The sequence below is a fragment of the Ischnura elegans genome (genome assembly GCF_921293095.1).
Source record: "Ischnura elegans chromosome 13 unlocalized genomic scaffold, ioIscEleg1.1 SUPER_13_unloc_1, whole genome shotgun sequence".
NCBI lineage: Eukaryota > Metazoa > Arthropoda > Insecta > Odonata > Coenagrionidae > Ischnura > Ischnura elegans.
This window is the reverse complement of record NW_025791657.1, coordinates 15,475,271-15,498,076: the sequence shown is the minus strand read 5'-3', so window position 1 is coordinate 15,498,076 and position 22,806 is coordinate 15,475,271. Positions and strand designations below refer to the sequence as shown.

The following is a 22,806-nucleotide window of genomic DNA, read 5'->3' as shown; positions in this document are numbered from 1 at the left end:
CCCCCATATCCTTTATTCTTCACTGCACCCCTACTGTGTAGAATAGAAAGGAACCAAGCCAAGCAGCAGATCCCCAAATGCAAAGCTATCAAGAGCAAGATCGACATCCCTTGATTAAAAGTGAAGATGAAATAGAGACGTCAAAAGAGTTTATGGAAGAGATCTACAACAGAAATAACCTAGCACAAAAAATAATTGAAAAGTGATCGTAGGCTTTCCCAGCGCATAGAAATGTGGAAGGTTACACGGGATTTCCACCGGGTTTGGTTCTCCAACTCCATCTCGGCCGACGTTTCGATGGGCGAGTTGTCCATCGTCTTCAGGGCATGTGGAGTCTTAAAAATTTGTCCTCCTTATAGATGGATGATGGTGGTATCAACCGGGGCAGGTATTCGGTGATTGGTCGAGAGCTTCCTGCCTTTTTCCTCGCTCAGAGTGTAGCCAGTGTCATGGTTCATGGAGAGAGCGCCTCATGGAAACCAGTGCTGAGGAGCATTCATAAGGGACGAGGAAAAAGGCAGGAAGCTCTCGATCAATCACAGAAAACCTGCCCCGGTTGATGCCGCCATCATCCATATATAAGGAGGACTAATTTTCAAGACTCGAAATGCCCTGAAGATATTGGACAACTCGCCTATCGAAACGTCGGCCAAGATAGAGTTGGAGAACCTGACCCGGTGGAAATCCTGTGTAACCTTACACAATAATTGATAAGGAGAGTCAAGTTAAATAGTATGATTGAAATCTTCAATCATGGGTTCCAAATTTGATGACACAATAAAGAACGAATCTGTAATTTGCAATGCTGACACGGAGCTTACAAAAATTGCATCTAATTGAGCTGTGAAGGAACCCTTTCTTTCGTCATTTCTTCAGTTTGTCAACAGGAATTGTTACACAGTCAAAGTTTCTTACATTTACTGAACTTAAAATTTGGAACTTCCACCAAGCCTCACTTCACATATTAATTAATGGCTTATTAGTAAATTGAGTAAATATCCTTCTTCATCATCGCTACTCTGATCTTTCACAGAAGAGCACTTGTATGTTACCTGATCACTCTATTGGAAAGAGGACCACACATTGAAACACTTTTTAACCAAATGGTACTACAAGCAAAAGGGATGATGAACAAGGCTTGAATTACAGGGTGTCCATACGAAATATGTAATCCCTGATGAAAGATTCGGGCCTCTTGATCAATGTGCATAAAAGACAATTGAGAAGGAAAGTCAAGTCAAACTATGTGATCAGAATCTTCAACAATAGTATCCAACTACATATGATGATACGATTAATGAAGTCCAGAATTTGCAATTTTCACACAGCTTACAAAAATTGCAATGGAAGAGACACCAGCTTCACTCTTATCTTTGAGCTTGGAGCTCTTGCCGAGTCGACGCAATGCAGAGCTGGGAAGGCACCCTTTCTTTCACCATTTCTTCAGGTTGTCAACCGGAATTGTTACAGAATCTAAGTTATTTCATTTTCTAAATTTAAAATTGGGAATTTCCACCAAGCATCATTTCACATATTAACCCTTTAGCTACGGGAGCGTCAAAAACTTTCTGCCGCTGAGTGCGGGACATGAATGGAGAAGATATTTTTCCGTCGAACCCCGGGTGTGCGTCCAGCAGGTAGTGGACCCTCATAATCCGGGACTGCCCACGCTACCCCTGACAACAGACTGTGAATATAATATGTCCTTGGTAATTACGCAGGGACGGAAGACCCACCACAGATAGTATAAGAAAGAGTGACCACTTTGTTCAAATAAGTTTCCCCGGCTACTGGACAATGGCAAGATACATAAATTCCTTGGAAATGCAAGGATTCGTTGAAATTGTTTTCATCGTGAATGCGCCGTGGAGAGCAGGGAGCTCTTTCTCTCTCGCGGAAGGGGTAATCCGGGTAGCCCTCCCCGTGGTGAGGGTGCCCAGTCATCGAAAGACGCCTTTGTGCTCTCTGCCACTAGGTTTGGCCGAGTTCAAGCAACCGCAAGAAAATGACGGCAATAAAATCTTAAGGAAAGTTTGCCAGTGATAAGAAAATCTGGTCAAACGTAGGAAAATGTTTTTACCCCACTCACCATACAGACCATTTATAAACGTTCCCACAGCCTACGGGTTAATTTTATGGGTTTTTATTAATTTCAGTCATACCTTGGCATCATCACTCTCCTCTGGAGAAGGTTCCTTCTTGACCTCAATGAGCTCCCAGTCGAGGACAGCTCCTCTGCCCTCAGCATCAACCTCATCGCCTCGAGAATCAGTTGAGGTCCGGGACTGAAAGAGAATCCACAACCAGAATTATACATGAAAGAGATACAGAAATATGTACCAGTGATAGAAGAAGCAATAAAGAAATGGTCAGTAGAAGAGCACATACACAGGGATCTTTCCACGAAAAATAAGAACCTACTCACAGCACAGTAGTAAGGACACAATGCTTCAGATATGACATTTGGGGCATATTTAAAACCGGTGGCCAGGTTTCAAAATCGACAGCTGTGAAAAAGTCAAGAGTGGATGCTTTGGAAATGTGAAGAATGTTGAAGATAAAAGCTGATCAAACAAGGAAGTACTCAGGAAGTTAAGAGAGGAGTGGGAAAAAAGTCTTTTGTAAATCTTAACTTAATTGGCCAAATCATGACACATGATGGCCTGAAATAGATAATGGTCAGAAAAAGAAAAGGACGGTCTGTTGGGAAGTAGGGAAAGTAATGCCTCTCACTGTGTCTCTTTGGTAAGATTATTAAGGATGTAAACAAGGAGAAGACCATCTTCTATATTATTTCTACTGCATAGATACTTTTTCTCAACTTATATGCAACCAAACCCTACAAATGAGGTACCAAAATGCACAGAATTTATCAGAGAACATGGGTCAGCATATCTTACTTCCTAAATATTGCTATTGTTTCCTAAAATTGGTTTTTAAATAATTAAAAAAAAACTAAATATGCCTGACGTTAACGGCACAAAAACTGATACATTTGTTCATTTGCAACAATATCTCGCATTCTTTAAATAACTTTTATCAAAATGCGGCTGATTCCACATTCAAGTCTCCTGTTGATAGGTAAGTATGAGTCACCATGTGCATTTAACAGAGGACAGTGCAATTACTTCCAAAGAGTGTTGTGTTTAAAGAGGTCCTCTGACCTAAATTTGTACATGAACATTCCAATTAAATTTGTACATTAGACCCTGCCATTTTTTTTCTACATTTTAAAATTAGAAACGTGCCTATCCCTCTGTGGACCAGCATTGAAAAGAGCAGGGGAAGCCCACTGGGAGCGGGTGCATCATGCTCTTAAACATGGAAAGATAAGCAGATGGTAGACAGGCATGGAGGGTTGCATGAAACCAATGGTAGTATTGCTGACTCATGATGACGATATAGTTCATATGCAATTCAAGTTCAACCTACAATAAAAAGCTCATAAATAGTATTACCTCAGCAGAAGCATCTTGATGTATCAGTTTGCCTGAGGCACCATCAGTGCATTCATTAAGCACATAACTTTCTTCATTATCGCTAACCTGGTTTTCTATCACAGAAGGGCACTTATATGTTATGTATGTTATTGGGAAGAGGAATACAAATTGATATACATTTTAATCAATTGGTAAAAAAAGCAAAAGTGATCATGAACAAAGCTTGAAGTACAGGGTGCCTGTAGAAAATAAATAACCCCTGATGAACGATTCTGGCCTCTTTGTAAAAACCAGAATAACTTAATCGACCAAAAAGATTTAGCCAATAAAGTTACTCTTCCTCCTCATATAATCTAATGAAAGCCTTGGCAAGATGGAGGAACAACTTCATTGGGCATATCTTAACACCGGGGTATTTAAATTCCTAGGAATGCCGATTCTGGGCGTTGAGATTGGAAATATGTGCCTATTAGGGCGTAATGCCTTTGGTTTAAACATGGTTAAAAAGCTAATATTTAGAATATAACTTTACCCAATCAAACGTAATGATGCATCAATTCATTGTGAATAACGAACAACAACTGAAAACGTACTAACAAATACGTATTGTACGCTTTAAAATTGTTTAGCTTGACGCGCCTAAATGATGAGAATTCTTACCATTCATACACAACGTGTTAAGACACAGCAACTCAAAAAATTGTGGACTTCCCCTACCATTATAATTAATTTCCAAATAATTTTACTTTAAACTCTATAAGAGCACTGATTTCTAAAAAAACATATGATTTGAAACAAATTGATAAATTGATTGATTGATTTATTACGTCACTGTAAGCATTTGCATTATGCATGGCTTTGTCAAGGATGTTACATGTATTACACAATATGAATGGAAAAACAATGCTCAAATAACAAAACAATATAAAAAAATATAAATACATACAGTTTACAAATTTTTTTTTTGTGAACACATTTCAATTACACACTTAAAATTTTTTTACATTAAAAAGTCATCCACACTATAGAATAATTTCCTTAAAAGTAGTTTTTTCACGGCACACCTAAATTTAAAGGAACTTTTGATATTTTTTACATAGCTTGGCAATTTATTATACACAAGTATTCCCTGATGGTCTATGCCTTTAATTGTTTTATTTACTCGGTGCTGATTTACATGGATTTCATTTTGGCTTCTTGTATTATGACTATGAATGTCACAATTTTTAATAAACATGTCTTGGTTTTTTTAATAAGAGAGACTGTTTCAAGAATATATATACAAGGGAGTGGTAAGATTTCCAGTTTTTCAAAAATAGGTTTGCTGGGAGCTCTATTATTGGAATTAGTTATTATGCGAATAATCTTTTTTTGCATTTTAAATAATTTTGGTAGGAAGATAGAGGAGCCCCAAAATGGAATACCATAATTAAGAAGTGACTGCACATAGCCAAAATATATCGTTCTCAATACCTGAATACAAGTGATTTCCTTGTGTACACGGAATGCATAACAGATTTCTGCCATTTTTTGAGTTAATTTATTGATGTGTTCTTCCCATGAAAGATTAGAGTCAATCCAGATACCTAAAAACTTTGTTACCCTGAGTTCTTTTATAGGGTAACTGTTAATAATTGGATTAAAATTTATTATCTTCTTCTTAAGATTGAAATTTAAATAATGGGTTTTACTAACATACTAACAATGAGAGGTCGCCAAAGTGATGTTCAGGATCTGGATGCGGATGTTATTTTCTTAAACTATATAGGTAAGGTAGAAAAAGTGTCACGGCTTTCTTCCACATAGGCCCGGGTTCGAGAGATATGCGCATGTAAATATTTCGCGCAGCATCAGGTCCCTTGAGTAAGCGCTTCCTCTAAACTAAGGCCGTGGCGGTGCGGTGTAGGGCGTAAGTCCTGTGAGCTTTAGTATGTAAGTAAGTTGGTGTCCCGGGTTCGAGTCCCAGCGCCGGCAATATTTTTTCTCTCTTCCAATTTTTGAAATCACTGTTACATTTTACCCCAATTCGTTTTAATTAGTTACTTCGCGGTTTTTTAAATATAATATCAATTTATGGATTTTAAAAGAAACTCCGAATTGTGCCTTACTACGTGAATAAGAGGACGTATATAAATACCCGTATATATATGTATCCCGGGTTCGAGACCCAGCGCCGGCAATATTTTTTCTCTCTTCCAATTTTTGAAATCACTGTTACATTTTACCCCAATTCGTTTTAATTAGTTACTTCGCGGTTTTTTAAATTTAATATCAATTTATGGATTTTAAACGAAACTCCGAATTGTGCCTTACTACGCGAATAAGAGGACGTATATAAATACTTACGCGTGAATTTCCGGGGAATTTAATCATCCTTGCCCTAGCCATTGCTCCCATAGCCTCTTCGTATATTCGTAATCTCAGGTCTTTCTTATCAACAAATAAACACCATTGCCTATCCTCACATTCAGTTACTGACCCTAGCTAGTTTCCTCTTCCACCCATCCAGCATAATGATCCTGCTTTCCAGCAGCCTACCCAAGCCGTTTTCGAGGCCGTCTTTGTATACCTTTCGCACCCGCTTTCACACAATTGGGCCTCGGCGCCTCATTCAGGGATTATCGAGGGTCAGTTGTGGACGCAGGGTTGTTGGGACGGAATGTCTTTGAAGGACGCTAGAAGGCAGGTCATAAGGGACGTATGGTGAGTGGAAGGACATTTTGTTGTAAAGGTCGAGATTCGTTGGGAAGACAGTGCGTGGGCGGTTAGAAATCTAATGGAGGGAATGCCTGGTGGAAATGAAATTTTGAATAAAAAACGTTTAAGCTGGAAAGTACTGGTGCTTCAGGAATGTAAAAAAGGCATTGAAAGTGGAGGCACACGCGTCAAAAACCGGGGTACGATTCACGAATGGATGTACAATCGGTTAATTGATGCGAGGCAGAGGTGTGCATCGGTGCACATGATGAGCACATTACACGGAAATTCACGCGTAAGTATTTATATACGTCCTCCAATTCGCGTGGTAAGGCACAATTCGGAGTTTCGTTTAAAATCCATAAATTGATATTAAATTTAAAAAATCGCGAAGTAACTAATTAAAACGAATTGGGGTAAAATGTAACAGTGATTTCAAAAATTGGAAGAGAGAAAAAATATTGCCGGCGCTGGGTCTCGAACCCGGGATACATATATATACGGGTATTTATATACGTCCTCTTATTCGCGTAGTAAGGCACAATTCGGAGTTTCTTTTAAAATCCATAAATTGATATTAAATTTAAAAAACCGCGAAGTAACTAATTAAAACGAATTGGGGTAAAATGTAACAGTGATTTCAAAAATTGGAAGAGAGAAAAAATATTGCCGGCGCTGGGACTCGAACCCGGGACACCAACTTACTTACATACTAAAGCTCACAGGACTTACGCCCTACACCGCACCGCCACGGCCGTAGTTTAGAGGAAGCGCTTACTCAAGGGACCTGATGCTGCGCGAAATATTTACATGCGCATATCTCTCGAACCCGGGCCTATGTGGAAGAAAGCCGTGACACTTTTTCTACCTTACCTATATAGTTTAAGAAAATAACATCCGCATCCAGGTCCTGAACATCACTTTGGCGACCTCTCCTTGTAAGAGTAAGAGTACACTCACCAATTCATCATTTGCTAATGGGTCTGACATATCACTTGTATTTCCAGCTGGATTTGGTGCGTACGGAGCAGGATAATTCTCCTCACTGCTCTGATCTTCGTTTTCCTCTTTCACATTGAGCTAAAAGAGAAGAATGGGTGTCACTCAATAAAGGCCAAACAATAATAACCACTTGAATTATACAAACTCCTCTTCTACTTGAGACCACTCCAGCTAGCCAAAACACTCATGAGATTCTTGCGACTCACAGATCAAACTCCAGAATTTTAACGTTCAACTAGAGAGGGGGAGCAACGTCACCAAGAGCACGTGGTTTGAATGAGACTTTTGGCCATTTACAGTAGGGGCACAATAGCAGGAACGATAGATCGAGGTTCCACTGTACATTGAATTGTCTTCACATTTTCTTAACCCAGGCCTATGAAGAGGAGCCACAACAGTTTCTTAGTTGAAATAAAGGAGGAAGATGGCATGAACAAATGGAGGGCAATCATGAGAGACAGTCTCATCGTAGCCATGGCATCGTCGTTAGCAATATCATGACTTTCTTGAACAGACGTAAATTCCTCCATGCCTGTCAGCATGGATTCCAAAAAGGTAGATCATGCAATACACAGCTCATGCTCTTTCTTCACAATGTTCTAAAATCTGGGAAATCAAAAAGACAAGTTAACGCACTACTTATAGATTTTAAGAAAGTTTTCGACACAGTACCTGACAACAAACTTTTATACAAATTACAGTCATGTAGATTAAATGAAAAAGTGGCAAACTGGATATGTGGCTTCCACGGTGATCGTAAACAAAAAGTAGTTCTTGACTGAATTAGGTCTGGTGTTGTAAAAGTTACATCAGGTGTTCCACAAGGAAGCATTATTGGCCCCCTTTTGTTCACTATATAAATTAATGATCTCTGCTGCCGCATTAGCAGTAAAATACGTTTATTTGCTGACAACACTATCTATCATCTATCATGAAATTAGTAATCACTCTGACTGCAAAATTCTATCATTGGACTTAAACAACGCTCATTTGTGGAGCAAAGAATGGGGACTTGAACTTAATCTGAGCAAATGCATCACGGTACATTACTTGCAGAATTTGTCCAAATATAACCCTGTTTATGCAGTGAATGGTATTAACATAAAGGTAACAGACAAAGTGAAGTACCTGGGAGTTTTGATAACCTCGAACCTATTGTGGGGAACACACAAGAAAAATTTGTGGCATAGGACATTAGGATTTTTTAAGCGTATCGTGGGAAAAATTTTGCAGGCTGTGCTCTAAGCTTCGATTGCTCGAACAATTGAGGATGGATATCTTTAAGGAGGAACCTGCGCTTCGAAATACTGCTTTCATTAGTTAGATAAACTCGATAACAACGAGTTAAAATCGCTAAATTAGTCATTCATAAAAATTAAAAGTAATGCTAAATCAATCAAAATAGCTGTACAATGCATGAATTTTACTTAAAATGGAATAATCTAGTGATATGAAGAATGGCTGTTATATTGACTCTTAGGTATCGGAAGAATTTAAGTACTTTCTCTGGAAATACAGTAAAGCTTTATAACTACATCATTTGTGATGAATAAAATGAACTTAACTAATGAGACCTTTTGCTCTGTTAATTTCAACCTAATTTGGAACAATGGCTTATTTATAATTGCTGACCACCAACTTGACAACGCTGCCGACATATCGTAGTTTCACAGCGGTTGAGCACCTTTGTTTGTTTACGTTACCTCGTAGAGTTACGTTGCATTGTGACAATATTACTCGTTTTATTATCCCTTTTACTTAGCCTTAAGTTATTAAATATACCTTTGGGCTGAAGTGATGGCGTCATTATGCCGATTTAAAGGCAAATTTGTGTCTGAAGGTAAAGGTAAGAGCTTGGATTATTTGAGGAAACGAAATGTGGTCGAAAGTGAATCCATCAATTCCATCGAAGCGATTTCAACGAGTGCATCTGTTGAAGGATACCGAATCGTTTACGTGCATTTTTAATTTCTTAAGAAATTTATGCAACATTTCCCAACATAAAGTGTCCATCATTGTTAAAATAATCAATGTTTATGTCTTGATTTATGAATATTAAAGTCCCTGTCGAATGACTGACACAAAGCTCTTTAATGTTTATTTATTTGTAGATTTTCCATTCAATAGCCTCATCCATACTATTAATAAGGAGTTGATTAGTGAAAATTAGAAACTAATGTGTCAGTTATAACCCAAATGTAATTCGAATCATTAGTATCAGGATAATTAAATAATACTTGTTCCTAGTGCCGAAGTTTCAGTAAATTTGGAAGGCTGGCATTGCAACTTCTACGGACTCACTTATGTCAGCTGCCATCGATTGTTCAGGAATGCATCCTAATTTTTATCCTCCTGCAATGACTTCATGAATAGGTAAATGTATTTAATGTTGTTTTTTCAAATTATGCTAATTGGACCTTTGGAAAACGTATCAAAGTAAATTGTTTGGTCAGTGAAAAAGGAATTACTCTTGTCTATTTTATTTTATACTTTCGAAGAATTACATGGGTGAATATTCGATTAATTAGTACGTTCGCGAAGTTGTATTTCCAAATACTACATAGTCGGTACCCAACGGCAATATGCTTGTCTCTTGGTACATTCATTTACCTGTAGACCTTATTCTAGACTTTTAATATCAACAAAATTGATGATTAAATACATAATGCGCTAGATTTTCTACTTTACGCTTAGAACTTCTATTTAAATAAGTATTTTCTACAAGTTGAAAACGATGCATATTTTTCGAAATAAACGTTAAAAAATTTGAATTAGTATTCAGAAGAACAGATAAACTATCGCAAGTCTCATTATATTCTATCATTTTCGCTTTTGAAGCGATACGCCGACAATTTCAAGGGATGTATTGCATTCCGGTCATGATTATTCGCATGTTTAATAAAATGTAGTCGCATATAGGAATTACTTCAACAACCAGCACTGATAAATTTCATACTTCGGTGTAGAGCACGTTTCGAGATGAACTGAACATTCGTTTAATGAATACGTATAAAAATGACTCCGAAAAATCCAATTCACTGGAATTATGCAGCGGTCGACAGGTGCAATATCGCTCTTCATATTTAACCTCCGTATATTTGCAACGTTGCCACTACCTCCGCCGCATAATGGCTGCTCGCTCTGCAGAAAACCGGAAGTATGTTCTTTAAACTTAAATACTGGCGCTAACATATCGGTAACCCCTTCTAAAAAAATACATATATTAAGCATCGATGTCTATTCTATGCTGTGCTAATTTTTCAACGATATATTTCGGGCCAAATTTGAGATAAAAAATGTTTTACAAGGGAAGGTCATCATTCTCCCATAAAGACAATGTATTTCAAGGTGGAAATCCGTCATTTTCAAATCCATAAATCTTTCTTAAATGGCCGGTGACATAGTAATATTTTTTCACTATTCGATAGAAAAAATAATGAGCAACAACATATGTCAAAATAAGGGGAGGTTTTCGGGCATGTCTGAAATGATGGTTCCTCCTTAAGAGCAACACAGAGAACATAATATTTGAGCAACACTATATTTCCAGGTCCGATAGAAGCGATAAATTAAGAGAGATGTTTTGCCAAACTGATAGGTATAGGAATTCGTTTTTCTCCTGAACCGTAAAGGACTTAAAGAAATGCTGGTCCCAACTTTGTTAGAGCACTTAAATTTTGTCTGTAAATGGCTGATGTCCTAACATCCCCTGCCACATGCCTTTTAGGCGGCTTGTGGGGTATTATGTGGATGTAGATTAAGACTGATGGCATGAACGGAGATTTGACACAGTTATCCAATAGTCTACTACATGGGATACAAGACATTTCTATCAATAGATTGGCAGTGTTGTACAACTGATATTGACTTCCATGAAAAAAAAGACTGTGGTTCGGCTTTCTGCCTCATGTGTTGCTACTGGGAAAGTCCAACTACTGAAGGTTGCATTAATGTGAGTGACTTCCCAATAGAATACTTATAATTGTGACAGACACGGTCTTATTCCTCATACAGCTGAGAAATTTGGGCAACTGAAGGTGTTTCAACTCGGGTTTCACCGTGCACAGTAGTAAAACTTACCAACTTATCGTCCTCGGACAATAGGCAGTCTGGCACAGGAATGTATACTTCAGTCATTTGGGGTGAGCATTCAAACTGTGAAGTGCTTTCAACGACATCTCGAATGCCATCTTTTGTCCCCACAGAAGGCCCTGACTTGTCATCAGCTGCCCTATCTCCTTTGGCACTCTGCAGAGAAGGTAGCAACTATAAACAAACTTATCTCCTTAAAAAATACAAGAGATGCTGCTAACCATTACAAAACAGGATTATAAATATCTTCTCTTCGCTTTTTCTATAAAAAACGTAGTGGTAAGTGCATGTCTGTTAAATAATCACTGAAAAGCTACAGAGACACCTTAAACAAAATTTTACACGAAGATCCTTGATATGCAGAGGTCACATAGCGTCCCTTTAAAATTTCCTTTGGGTCATGGAAGTTTGTCCTTCAGTGCCAAATACAGTGCAACCTCGATATAATGACACCCCACGGTGCACTAATAAACACTCGCTATAGCGAATTGTCGCTTTACCGGAGGTGGAGCAAATAATAGCCAATATACCTGTTGCGAACAGATATACAGGAACAGGAGTGGTGCGGCGACAGATAAACATCTATCTGATAAACGTAAGCATAAATCCAGACGAAAGGCGATGTTTTTTTGCATCACTAAATTTCCTTAATCAAATAACGACTAACTATTCAAACAATTTATAAGCGCCGCACTGAATTAAAATCATGAAAAGCATTGTTTCGCCAATCATTATATTTATCGAACGACAGTTAACCACATACATTTGAGACTGAGCACTCCATTAACTTCATTTCTAACAGATCGCTAGCAATTACAGAGGTTAAGGAGTCTTGATGAAAGTCTTCCGGCGGTGAAACCCTCGCTATGGCAAGAGCCAACACCGAAAGGGTCTCGTAAAAACGAATTTTTTAACACGCTTATTATAGGGTCAATTGACGGTGCATCGGCTATCTCTCGTAATAGCGGGGGTGTCGCTATAGCCCGTACTCGCTTTAACGAGGTTCCACTGTATATGATAGCGTTGGAAGAGAATATGGGGGTGATGCTGAGGTATAATTATTCCCTTTTTAAAAAAATACTACTTCTCAAAATAGAGATCAAGGATTTGTTATAAAAGGCCAAAATCACTATTTATTCTTTTATCAACAAGGGAGCCTTAGAAAAGGAACCACTGATTTGGAACATATTTTCAACATATTAATTATGCCCTTGACCTCTTGCTCATAGAGTCATTCCATGCCAAATCATCACAGAAAAGTGGGCTTTTCAACCCAACTGTCTCAGATTCGCTTGAAATTTGGTAGGAAGTTAAAGCACATAAAATTTGACTCGTACACAAAATTTTAACCCTCAGCTATACACTGTATTCATACAGCAGGGTTGAAAACGTGACAAAAAATGCAAAATTTTCCCCTGCATGCCCTACAAAAATAAATCATAACTTTGCTAATAATTATGGTAGAAACTGCCTGTTGGTCTCATTTTAAAGCTAAAGGAACATAATTTATGTAAAAAATGTCACATTTTAAGGTACCGATTTTTTTGTTCCGAGGTCACACCATGTGACCTTTGACCTTGAATATCTAAAAAAATTATCTTAATTTTTTTTGGGAAAAAAATATGTTAAACAGTTAAATGCATTCTATGTTTGGTATAAATTTAATTTTGGGATGGCTTTGGGAACAGGGGTAAAAAAATTATTGAACAATGAGTGAAAATAATATCCCCTATGAAAAATACAAGTCCATTTTCATGTGCTTTAACTTCCTACCAAATTTCGAGCAAATCTGAGACGGTGGGGTTGGAGCTGTGATTATTTGGCATGGAATGACACCCTATATTCAAATATGAACTCTGGAAGAGAATATGGGTTGTAATATTTTTGCAGAGAAAAAAGAAAACTCATAATCATCTTCAATGCCAAAATTATTTCATGTAACAATTTTTTTAATAACCCTGATTTTATTATCCTGGAAATCAACAAAACCAAGCATGCAGCAATAATGTATCAGGTAGGAAACCAAGTTTCCACTGTCCATCAATAGATGTCTGTAGCAATGATTGCCGGTCGAGTATGAGATACCAGAAACATCATGACTCAAGTTAGACATTTGGTAAACAAACTGCTTGACAGCCATGGTAAGTTTGTCTCGGCAAAATGTACTCATTGTTGTGTAAAAATTTCTGAGTTTGTGCCGATTAACCAACATTTGTGGGAAGACTTCCTTCTTAATTTCAAAGAAAATGGGGGCTAAAATTCATCGAGAGCTCCAAATAGTTTATGGAGGTGCTGCTCTAAGGAAAACAATGCGGCGTGCTAGGTTCCATTGCTTCAAAAACAGGCATTTTAATGCTGAAGACTGTCCACGAGAAGGAAGACCAAAAAACCTTCAATGTAGATGAATTGGAGGCATTGCTTGACGAAAGTCAATGCCAAACTCAAGAAGAGATTGCTTTGTTTTAGGAGTTTTCCTCACATTGCAAAACCGAGAACAATAAACATTAAAACCAGGTGGAAAGGCTAAAATAGGAATACCAAACTCACCCGCCAAATCCCCAGACATTGTACCATTTAATTATTACTAGTTCTGTACGATACTTCATGGTCTGGCAGATTAGCAATTGTGCTCATATGAGCACATCAAAAAATGGCTTTCTTCATGCACAACCTCAAAAGATGAACACTTTTACTGTTATAGTATTCAACCTATGCCAAAATGATGTGGAAATATTGCAGCTAGCAATGGACAACTTCCTCCCTTCAATGTGTCACCCATAAGAAATTCTGATAGCTCCCCTTCTGCAGTGGGATGAACACAATCTTGTTAATCAACCAGATATTTCAAATAGTAATCCCATCACCCATTAAAATACAAATTAAATACATCTAATGAACCAAAATATAAAAAACTAACTCTACATTTAGGTTGAAAAGATTTTCACCATAGAGATCTACATAATGTGGAAGATATTCTAGAAAAAAGTCACCCACCATTACTAATCATTCCATTATGAATCAATAAAATAAATTTATATCGATGTACTCAAAACTCATCGAACGAAATTGATTAACAAAAGAATACAGCATCCCATTCCAAATATCAGGCAATTACTACGAAAATATTATTGTAAAAAATATAAAAAGGGATCAAGAAAATACACCTCCAAATGGATCATAAGAATCCAAATACTCTACACATGCTCCTCCTCATTTAGTTCCCCCCCCTCCTCCTTCCCTCACACTATTGTTGGATAAATAAGGCTGGATGTTGTACGCTATTGCTCAGTTAGTCTTGATAATGACGGTGTAAACGTCGAAACTAGTAGACAGCTTAAATAAATTTTGTGGAATGGTACTGTGTTTTTGTTTCACCATTAATATTTCATCGTTCCACCAAGTAACGCCCAAATCAGTTGATTTTAAATAATGAAAAATTGGAGAAGGCAGTGCCAATTTCAGATTATTCAATTTTATACATTTGTGTCTTATATTATGGAGGTATTTCCTCCAATTCATGGTCCTTAATGCGACAGAGATTTCTCACGGGCATAAGGTCTAATGAAAGCAAGAGAAAACCGAATAATATCGTGCTGCAGGAAAAAGCAAAGATGGTGGAGGAACATGGGAGTCTGGGGAGGCCATGGAAAAAGAAAAGGGAAGGGACGAGCCGACAAGCCAAACTAAAAACAGTACGATCATATGGGCATCGACCTCAACAGGTGAGGGCCATGAGCCAATTTTAAGCTGGTCAAGTAGTATATTCCAGGTAATTAAAAATTCACATGTATCGACCATTCGTTCCCCAGCTCATACAGCTTGTTTGAAAGCTCTTGGCACCTAAATACGCGGAAATAAGGACGCTGACAATGAGAGGAGAGTAAGTTTGTGGGAGGTAAGCATACCTCGCCCATCGGTCGGTTAGAGCATGAGGAATAGGGATTAATGGTCGGCAGGTTGCCCAAAAATGGCTTTATGGAGACTTAAAATTCCAACAAAAAATATTGACGGTACTTCAACCTCCTATCCAGGTTACGGCATGTTAAAAGAACTTCGTTCTAATCGTCTCGTCCTTCGTTAGGAAAGAATAATTTAAAGCAAGGGTTAGCTAGTGACATAAATGTCAGTTTAGGGCGTATTCTCAAAAAATCAAAAGTCAAGTAAAAAAATGTGAAATGTCTGAAATGAACAAATCTGAAGTAGATGGAACAGATTGCAAAAATGAAGGAGGTGGCACACTGGAAAAAATTTACCTACTCTCTCCGAGTCTCGATCCCTAGTCTTTCAAAACAGAAAATCGACTCGCTACCACTCGTCCAAATCGTCCTTGAAACAATTAGCGAACTTTTTAACATCAAGTTCAAGGTAACCGTATTTTTAAAATTTTAAATGCTTTTTTCTCTCAAACCCGGGCGTATTTGGACAAAACCCTTCAACAGTATTCCTATCCAAGTTACTACTTTCAAATATAATAGCTTTCATCTCCTTTATTGACATCGGTTAGGCAAAGTCTCCTTGTTAGTTAACTATTGATCAACAGTCGAAGTGCCTTTTAAGTTAACATTGGGATAATGGCCTCATGCAGTTTTACAGTATATTTCTCCACTTATGTCACCAAGAGAATAATATATTACCACATTCAGTTGATCCTAATAAATTCACACTATAACTATTTCAGTCCGCAAATAATCAGCTTTCTCGATTTGTTACTGTAGTCGACACAAACTAACGAGAGTCGCTTTGACCTCACCGAAACTTAAAACGAAATAGTCTTCCAATAGGAAAATACGAAAAGTACTCACCCTGCGGTAATTTTTTGGCAAATGTTTTCTCAGAGCTGCGTCTGATTCCAAACAAATCTTTTTGAAAACACTTAATTCCGTGAGTTTCCTGAAACATAGTGGACACATGGTAGTGGGCAGGCCATCTCCCACAGCAATCTGGAGATAGCAATAAACGAGATATGCGTCAATGGAATTCGGAATTGTTTAGGAAAACAACGAACGCAGTAACACCATCGTAAAGCAAAACTCATACAATATAACGTGCTACTAACTTGTAAACCGACTAAATCACGTAGGGCATCCTTCACAGTTATTTTGACTGCTACATTCGAAGTGAATATGTTGTAATAATAATCTTGTTTCTCCATACAAAGTCTGCAATGGTCAATCTCTGAATTCCTTCCTGAAGACTCCCTGAAAATCTCGCTGGTAATACTCATGTTTTCACTTCAAAATCTTATTCACTCTTTAAAACAGGTCTATCGTCAAATAAATCATTAACTCAGCACTGACATAGATCACAAAATCACACTACAAGGAAACTAACTACATTCACTTGAAAAAGAAAATACTTTAGAAAGCTCAAAGACCAAACAAATCCAACAATTAATGAATCATCTGAAAGATATATCACGAAGAAATAGCATGGACTGTGAATATTTTCAATAATTTATGACACGATTGTAAATTCCGAGAACAACAACAAAGATTGATCCACAACGTTACTTGTTAATATAAGACAATATAATCAAACCTTTAGTATAGAATTGATGTTTCTAGTTGCCATTTTATCCGCCAGTAGCACACCTATAGAACGGGCATAACATCCGTGTTTTAAGACAATTTTCTTTCCATTTGATAAAATAAATGGACAATACATTCATATTAATCATTTTTTTTCAATTCATTGCAATAAAACAGTTTTTAGTCCATAACAATTCAATCGTTTGGCCAGAAACGGAATTTAAGCCCAACGGCTTCCACACGGTATTATCAGTCATATTTCGTTTACGGTATTTAAATCTGAAAAAGGATATCGAAATTTCTTTAATGTAGGGTTAAAAAAAGTGAAAAAATATATTTATACTTAAAATTAGGCAATAATGCTCCATAATATATCACTCATCGTTGAAAATACCTCATTTTTCGAATGTAGGCCTGTTGCATACGTAATTTTCTAGCGGTGCAATACGCAACTAAAGTCCAGTATCTGAACTAAACCTTTTTTGCCAGGTCTGTTATGTTATCTTATGTTGTATGATGTGCGGGATGTGCGTATGAAATGTTTGCTGTTGTTGTGATGTGATTTATTTTTGAGGTCATATTAAAATGTGAGCTTTTTTTGACCTTTTCCTTGATCATGCTCAAGCTTTTGCATTGGCATATGTCATTGAAATGATCGTAATGTGTTAGGAATTTGGAAAACACTGAGTGCTGTGTAGCTAATGTTTGATGAGTGAACTGGTTTAGATTGAATGAGTAATTGCAGGGAAAAAATGAGTGCTACCCCTGGGAATTTCTCGGAGTCTTTAGAAAGGATTTCCGACGGTACCCCTTGCAGACTTTGCATGAAGAAAAATGATTATTATTACAACATATTCACTTCACTTGTGGCTAGCCAGATAACGGTAGAGGATGCTTTATATTATTTAGTCGACTTAAAAGTAAGTGGCGGGTTACATTGTATTGATTTCTTTACCTCTTTTTTATTCAGTTCTGTGAACATATTATCGACGGCAAATCTTAAATATCTTGCATATGTTTTCTTTGCTTTCTTAGGTTGCTGTGGGAGATGGCCTGCCCACCAATTTATGTCCACTTTGCTTGAAAAAGCTCATCGAACTCAACGATTTCAGAAATATTTGCCATAAATCGGACGCAGAACTGAGAAAAGTTTCGTCTAGAAACTTCTTCAGGGTGAGTGCTTCTTATTTTTTTCATTGGAAGCCTCCTGTGACTTTCAGATTATGTGAAATCATTCATGCAAGCAGATATGAACTTGTTCTTGTAAATGAACCTTGTAGCGAGACCTTATTAGTTTCAAGTTTATATAGACGAGAATGAAACATTTAGCAAGACGTTTGTATTTCTGGGTTCAACAGGTTATAACAGTAACTTCAAAAAGTGGCAACAGTTTACTTCATCGAATCTGCAAAGACGTTTTGTCTTTTCGGACAACGATGTGTTTACAATTCAATCCTAGCCAAAAGTTTACTCTATCGAATCTGCAAAGACGTTTTGTCTTTTCGTACAACGATGTGTTTACAGTTCAATGCTAGCCAAAAAAGTGGTTCATGGGAATTCAACCTTATAAATGAGGATATAAATGTATGCGAAGAATTTTGTGGAATATGTTTTCGATGCATTTCTTTTTTTTACCTCCTGGTGTGATTTAAATTCGAACTCTTCAAGTTAAGTTAATTTGCAGAATCGTATTTGCGGACGTTTTGAAGTTTATTTACCATTTTGAAGTTTATGAAACGTGAAGAGATGAGAGAAATGCTAAAGTATACAAGTACGAAAGAATAATTTAGCTATGCAAAAAATATCCAATAAAATATTTCAACAAAAAGATAAAAATTTCTAAAACATGTTTGGAAAATTGATTTGACATACCATGGATATTTAGTGTACATCTGTTCGTTGCTTAGTTAAAATATATATATTTGCTAAAATTATTTTTGTCAGTTGTTCATAAAATTCTTCATGTGCTTGCTTATAAAAACTGTTTATTCAATTACAAAATATAAACTGTTAATTGCGGTTCACCAAAATCATTCTTGCAAATGTACATTAACTTGGACATGCTAATGTACCGTGTAACCAGGTCTGAAGAGATGTTTTTCATTGTGAAAATCCTATTTTTTGTGTATTGAGATGTTTGTCCCATGATAGAGTCCTTATAATTATGGCTGGGGATATTAAACTCTGCATTGCTTTTTAAATCAGTGGGGGGTCATTCCATGTCAGTTCACCCAGGCATGGCACCCACCGACTCGGATTTTAATGACATTTTTGTCACTAGCTGCTATCACCTATCTAATGACCCATGTAAAATATTTCCTCTCTCACTCTCATAGTTTGCAAGATATGAGGAGTCGAAGTTTGAGATGTTTGCTCAGAAGTGGTGCTAGTGGGAGTCAAATTCCAGAGTGCAGGGCACAGGGTAAAACTTCATAACTCAGAAACCACATAATATATTTGAATGAAATTTTGACCCCTTGTCTATCCAAGTACATAGCTTCCATAGTAATGTCTTTTATTCCCCTTGCATTGTTATGTTAGCCAAAATGATGTCAACAGTTGTTAATTAACCGATTTTTTTAGCTCAAAAACATTACTTCATATTTTCAGAATTACCACCAAAAGGCAGAGCAGTTAACTCATCCAATTTTTTTTTTAATTGAAGGTTAATATGTGCTCCAATATACTGTGAAATAAAAATGGTGGTGTTTTGACTGCCACCATGAGTATTTCAGGTTTTACTTTTTTTTCTGCCCCGGTGAGAGGGATTTTGGACACGTACTGTAAGATAATAAGTATAAGTGTATCCATACCTTCATGCGGATATATTTGAAATATTGGTCAGTAAATCTAAGACCAAACATGTAGTCCAGTGAATGTGGCTCTTGTTCATACAATTGCTTTTAATAACAATACTTGGCTTGTGGCAGCTGAGGGGAAAAGAGTCCAAATGGCTCAGAAATGTGAAATGATGCTTTTTTTCCTGGAATTTACCCCTTTTTCAAGTGTTTAGTTTATGGAAAAATTGGTATCAAAATACATTAGACTCTTACTGTGCATTAGAGGATAAATGGAAATACTAATTTAAATAAAATTATTTAAATAATACACTTCAATGTGTTTAAGGCATCTCCCGAACATCTCTGGAGGCTCTCTCGGGCAACTAAACGCTTAAGTTTGTTAAGATCTGTGAAAAAGTGATTGAATGAGTCCCGCTGAACTGGAGTTTTACAAAGTTAGCCTCACTTTCACAGAAGAAGTACGGTCTTCCAAACCCTTGGTGATGGAAGAGCTGGCAGAGCAAATGGTATTACTTATAGATATTCAGCAGGTTGTCACCAATATCCACATTCCTTGATGGCAACTGGAGTACATATTAAATTTCTATTTCACAGGGAGAGATAATGCTGACATTATGTGCCCTTCTCCCCTGCCTAACATATGATTGTATTACATGACAAACTTGAGAAGGTAATACAATCCCACTTATTCAGCCTCACTTTCCAGTGTTATTCCATCTCCCCAAGGAATAAGAGAATTAAGTGCAACCTCTACATTGGGAAGAATAAAATGTTACAATGTATCACAGTGAGGGCATGATAAATCAAAATAAATTCTAGGGTACCACTTTTAGTCTTCTGCCAAGTCTGCTTGTGTGAAGATGCTCCATGGGTGTCCAAGTTTATTCTGTGTGTACGATCAGTGTATATTTACCAGTATATTAATTGTGTGTGCTATGAGTTAGGCGAAGCTGCTCATCGTGAACTTTGACATTAAAAAATGTTGGTGTCTCCACTATGCTTCAAAATGAGCAAATTGTTGAACTGTGCAGCATTGGAAAAGTAACTGCATCTGATTGCCTCAAAAAAATATCTACACACCAGTGGTGCAACTGAACAAAATTGAGATCATGAGTATGCTTCAAAAACAGCTGTTATCTCTCAGAAGTGGTGAACCTGGGGAAGTCCTATCCAATGGCTGCGAACATCACAGAATATACTATTTGAAAAAGTATGAAACCTACCAAATATATTGTCTTGATCCTTTTAGGAGCCACAAGAAGAAAATATCAAAATTACTGAGAAATGCAATTCTTGAATTTGCAGAAAAGGCCTGTAAAATCCCAACTCTTTGGAAATTAGTGCCAGGAATGAAAATATGCTAGTCATGTAGGGACGAAGTACAGAAACACTCCAAGTTTGGAAATGAGCTTTCTGATGTTTAAGCAGTAGATAAAGACAGCAATGATAGTATTTTGAAATTTCAAACAACAGTATCCTAAGAAAAATCTACTGATCTACTTAACAGAACGCTGCACGATATAGAGGAGTCACCTTTAAAATTTCATGGTATATCATCTCACAGAAGGTCAACCTACGCTAAAAGGAAAGTAGAGTCAACATGCAGTAATTTTAAAAGGAAAGTTAAAAGAGTTCTTGATAAAGAATTATCTCCAGAAAAGGATGACACAAAACTCCCAAAAGAACTACTTCAGAAAGTTCATGATATGGATGTGCTCATAGACTTAATCAAACAAAAATTTGACACATCAAGCACTCATCAAGGAAAGGTACATCTGTTATCATTGGTACCAACTTCATGGAGCAGGAAGAAAGTAATGGAAGAGTTTCATGTGAGTGAGTACACTGCCTGCCAAGCAAGAGAACTTTTCAGAGACAATGGAAAATTAGCTGCACCTGAATTAAGAAAAGGGAAGGCAAAAATAAAACATTACAATTATGTAGTTAGGACTTTCTATGAAAGTGATGAGTACTCCAGAATGATGCCTGGAAAGAAAGATTCCATTAGCATCTCCAAAAGTGTACCTGTTCAGAAGAGATTATTACTTGCTAACTTGAAGGAATTGTATTCCACTTTTAAATTTGACTTCCCCAGAATTAAAATTGGCTTTTCTAAATTCTGCAACCTAGGTCCAAAATGGTTTGTGGTAGCAGGATCTCCTGGAACGCATTCAGTGTGTGTTTGCACAATTCATTAAAATGTCAACTTACTGCTTAATGCCTGTAATATAGAGGAAACAAGCCAGGACCTAATTGGTTATTTCAAGTGCTCTAGAAATAATAGGGACTGTATACTGTGACATTGCTCTAAGAGTCCTTCATGTGAAAAATTGAAAAGCTTACTGCTGAAAAAGTTTGAACAATGTGACCCCAGAGATGAAGTTTCATACAGTCAGTGGGTTTCCAGGGACAGATATCAACTGGTGAAATTCACTGCGACATTTGATGAGTACGGATTAACTTTAATTGAAAGAGTGGAAAAACTGGTGCCCCATTCATTTATTACGAAGGTACAGGCAAAGTACCTTAAGCAAATGAAAGAAAATCTTGGACCCCATGAAGCAGCTGTTCTCTTTGACTTCAGTGAGAACTACTCATATGTTATCCAGGATGAGGCACAAGGGTATCACTGGACAAGTGATAGTTGTACGGTACACCCTGTTGTGATTTATACTCGAGATTACTTGATTAAACAGCTTATTATTTCCAATTTATGCATCTTGTCAGATGATTTGGAGCATGATGTAGCTTTTTTTTATGAAACCCAAAGAATAATATTTTGCTTTGTTAAGGAAAAATTTACTTTAGTCAATAAATTGAGTTACTTTAGTGATGCTTGTGCAGGACGGTACAAGAACTGCAAAAAATTTCTCGATCTTTGCAAGCATTACCAGGATTTCTCCTTAATGGCATCATGGACATTCTTTGCTACAAGCCATGGAAAATCCCCATGTGATGGAATTGGTGGTACTGTTAAGCGTTTAGTTGCCCGAGAGAGCCTCCAGAGATGTTCGGGAGATGCCTTAAACACATTGAAGTGTATTATTTAAATAATTTTATTTAAATTAGTATTTCCATTTATCCTCTAATGCACAGTAAGAGTCTAATGTATTTTGATACCAATTTTTCCATAAACTAAACACTTGAAAAAGGGGTAAATTCCAGGAAAAAAAGCATAATTTCACATTTCTGAGCCATTTGGACTCTTTTCCCCTCAGCTGCCACAAGCCAAGTATTGTTATTAAA

At 37.1% G+C, this 22,806-nt stretch overlaps 2 protein-coding genes across 2 annotated transcripts in view; one reads left to right on the top strand and one right to left on the bottom strand.

Annotated features, from left to right (window-relative positions):
* The window catches only part of LOC124172237 (zinc finger protein 260-like), a 32,323-nt gene extending 15,583 nt beyond the window's left edge, over window positions 1-16,740 (bottom strand). Inside the window, exons 1-5 of the mRNA XM_046551655.1 lie at window positions 16,288-16,740; window positions 16,034-16,171; window positions 11,220-11,387; window positions 7,098-7,217; window positions 2,163-2,285 (exon numbers count right to left, since the gene is read on the bottom strand). Coding sequence (XP_046407611.1) covers window positions 2,163-2,285; window positions 7,098-7,217; window positions 11,220-11,387; window positions 16,034-16,171; window positions 16,288-16,455 — 717 coding nt within the window. The 5' untranslated portion in view covers window positions 16,456-16,740. The remainder of the gene's footprint in view (window positions 1-2,162; window positions 2,286-7,097; window positions 7,218-11,219; window positions 11,388-16,033; window positions 16,172-16,287) is intronic.
* Window positions 16,741-17,832: 1,092 nt separating this feature from the next.
* Window positions 17,833-22,806, top strand: part of LOC124172323 — a 59,198-nt gene continuing 54,224 nt past the window's right edge. Inside the window, exon 1 of the mRNA XM_046551766.1 lies at window positions 17,833-17,932. The gene's annotated coding sequence lies outside the window, so the exon portion shown is untranslated. The remainder of the gene's footprint in view (window positions 17,933-22,806) is intronic.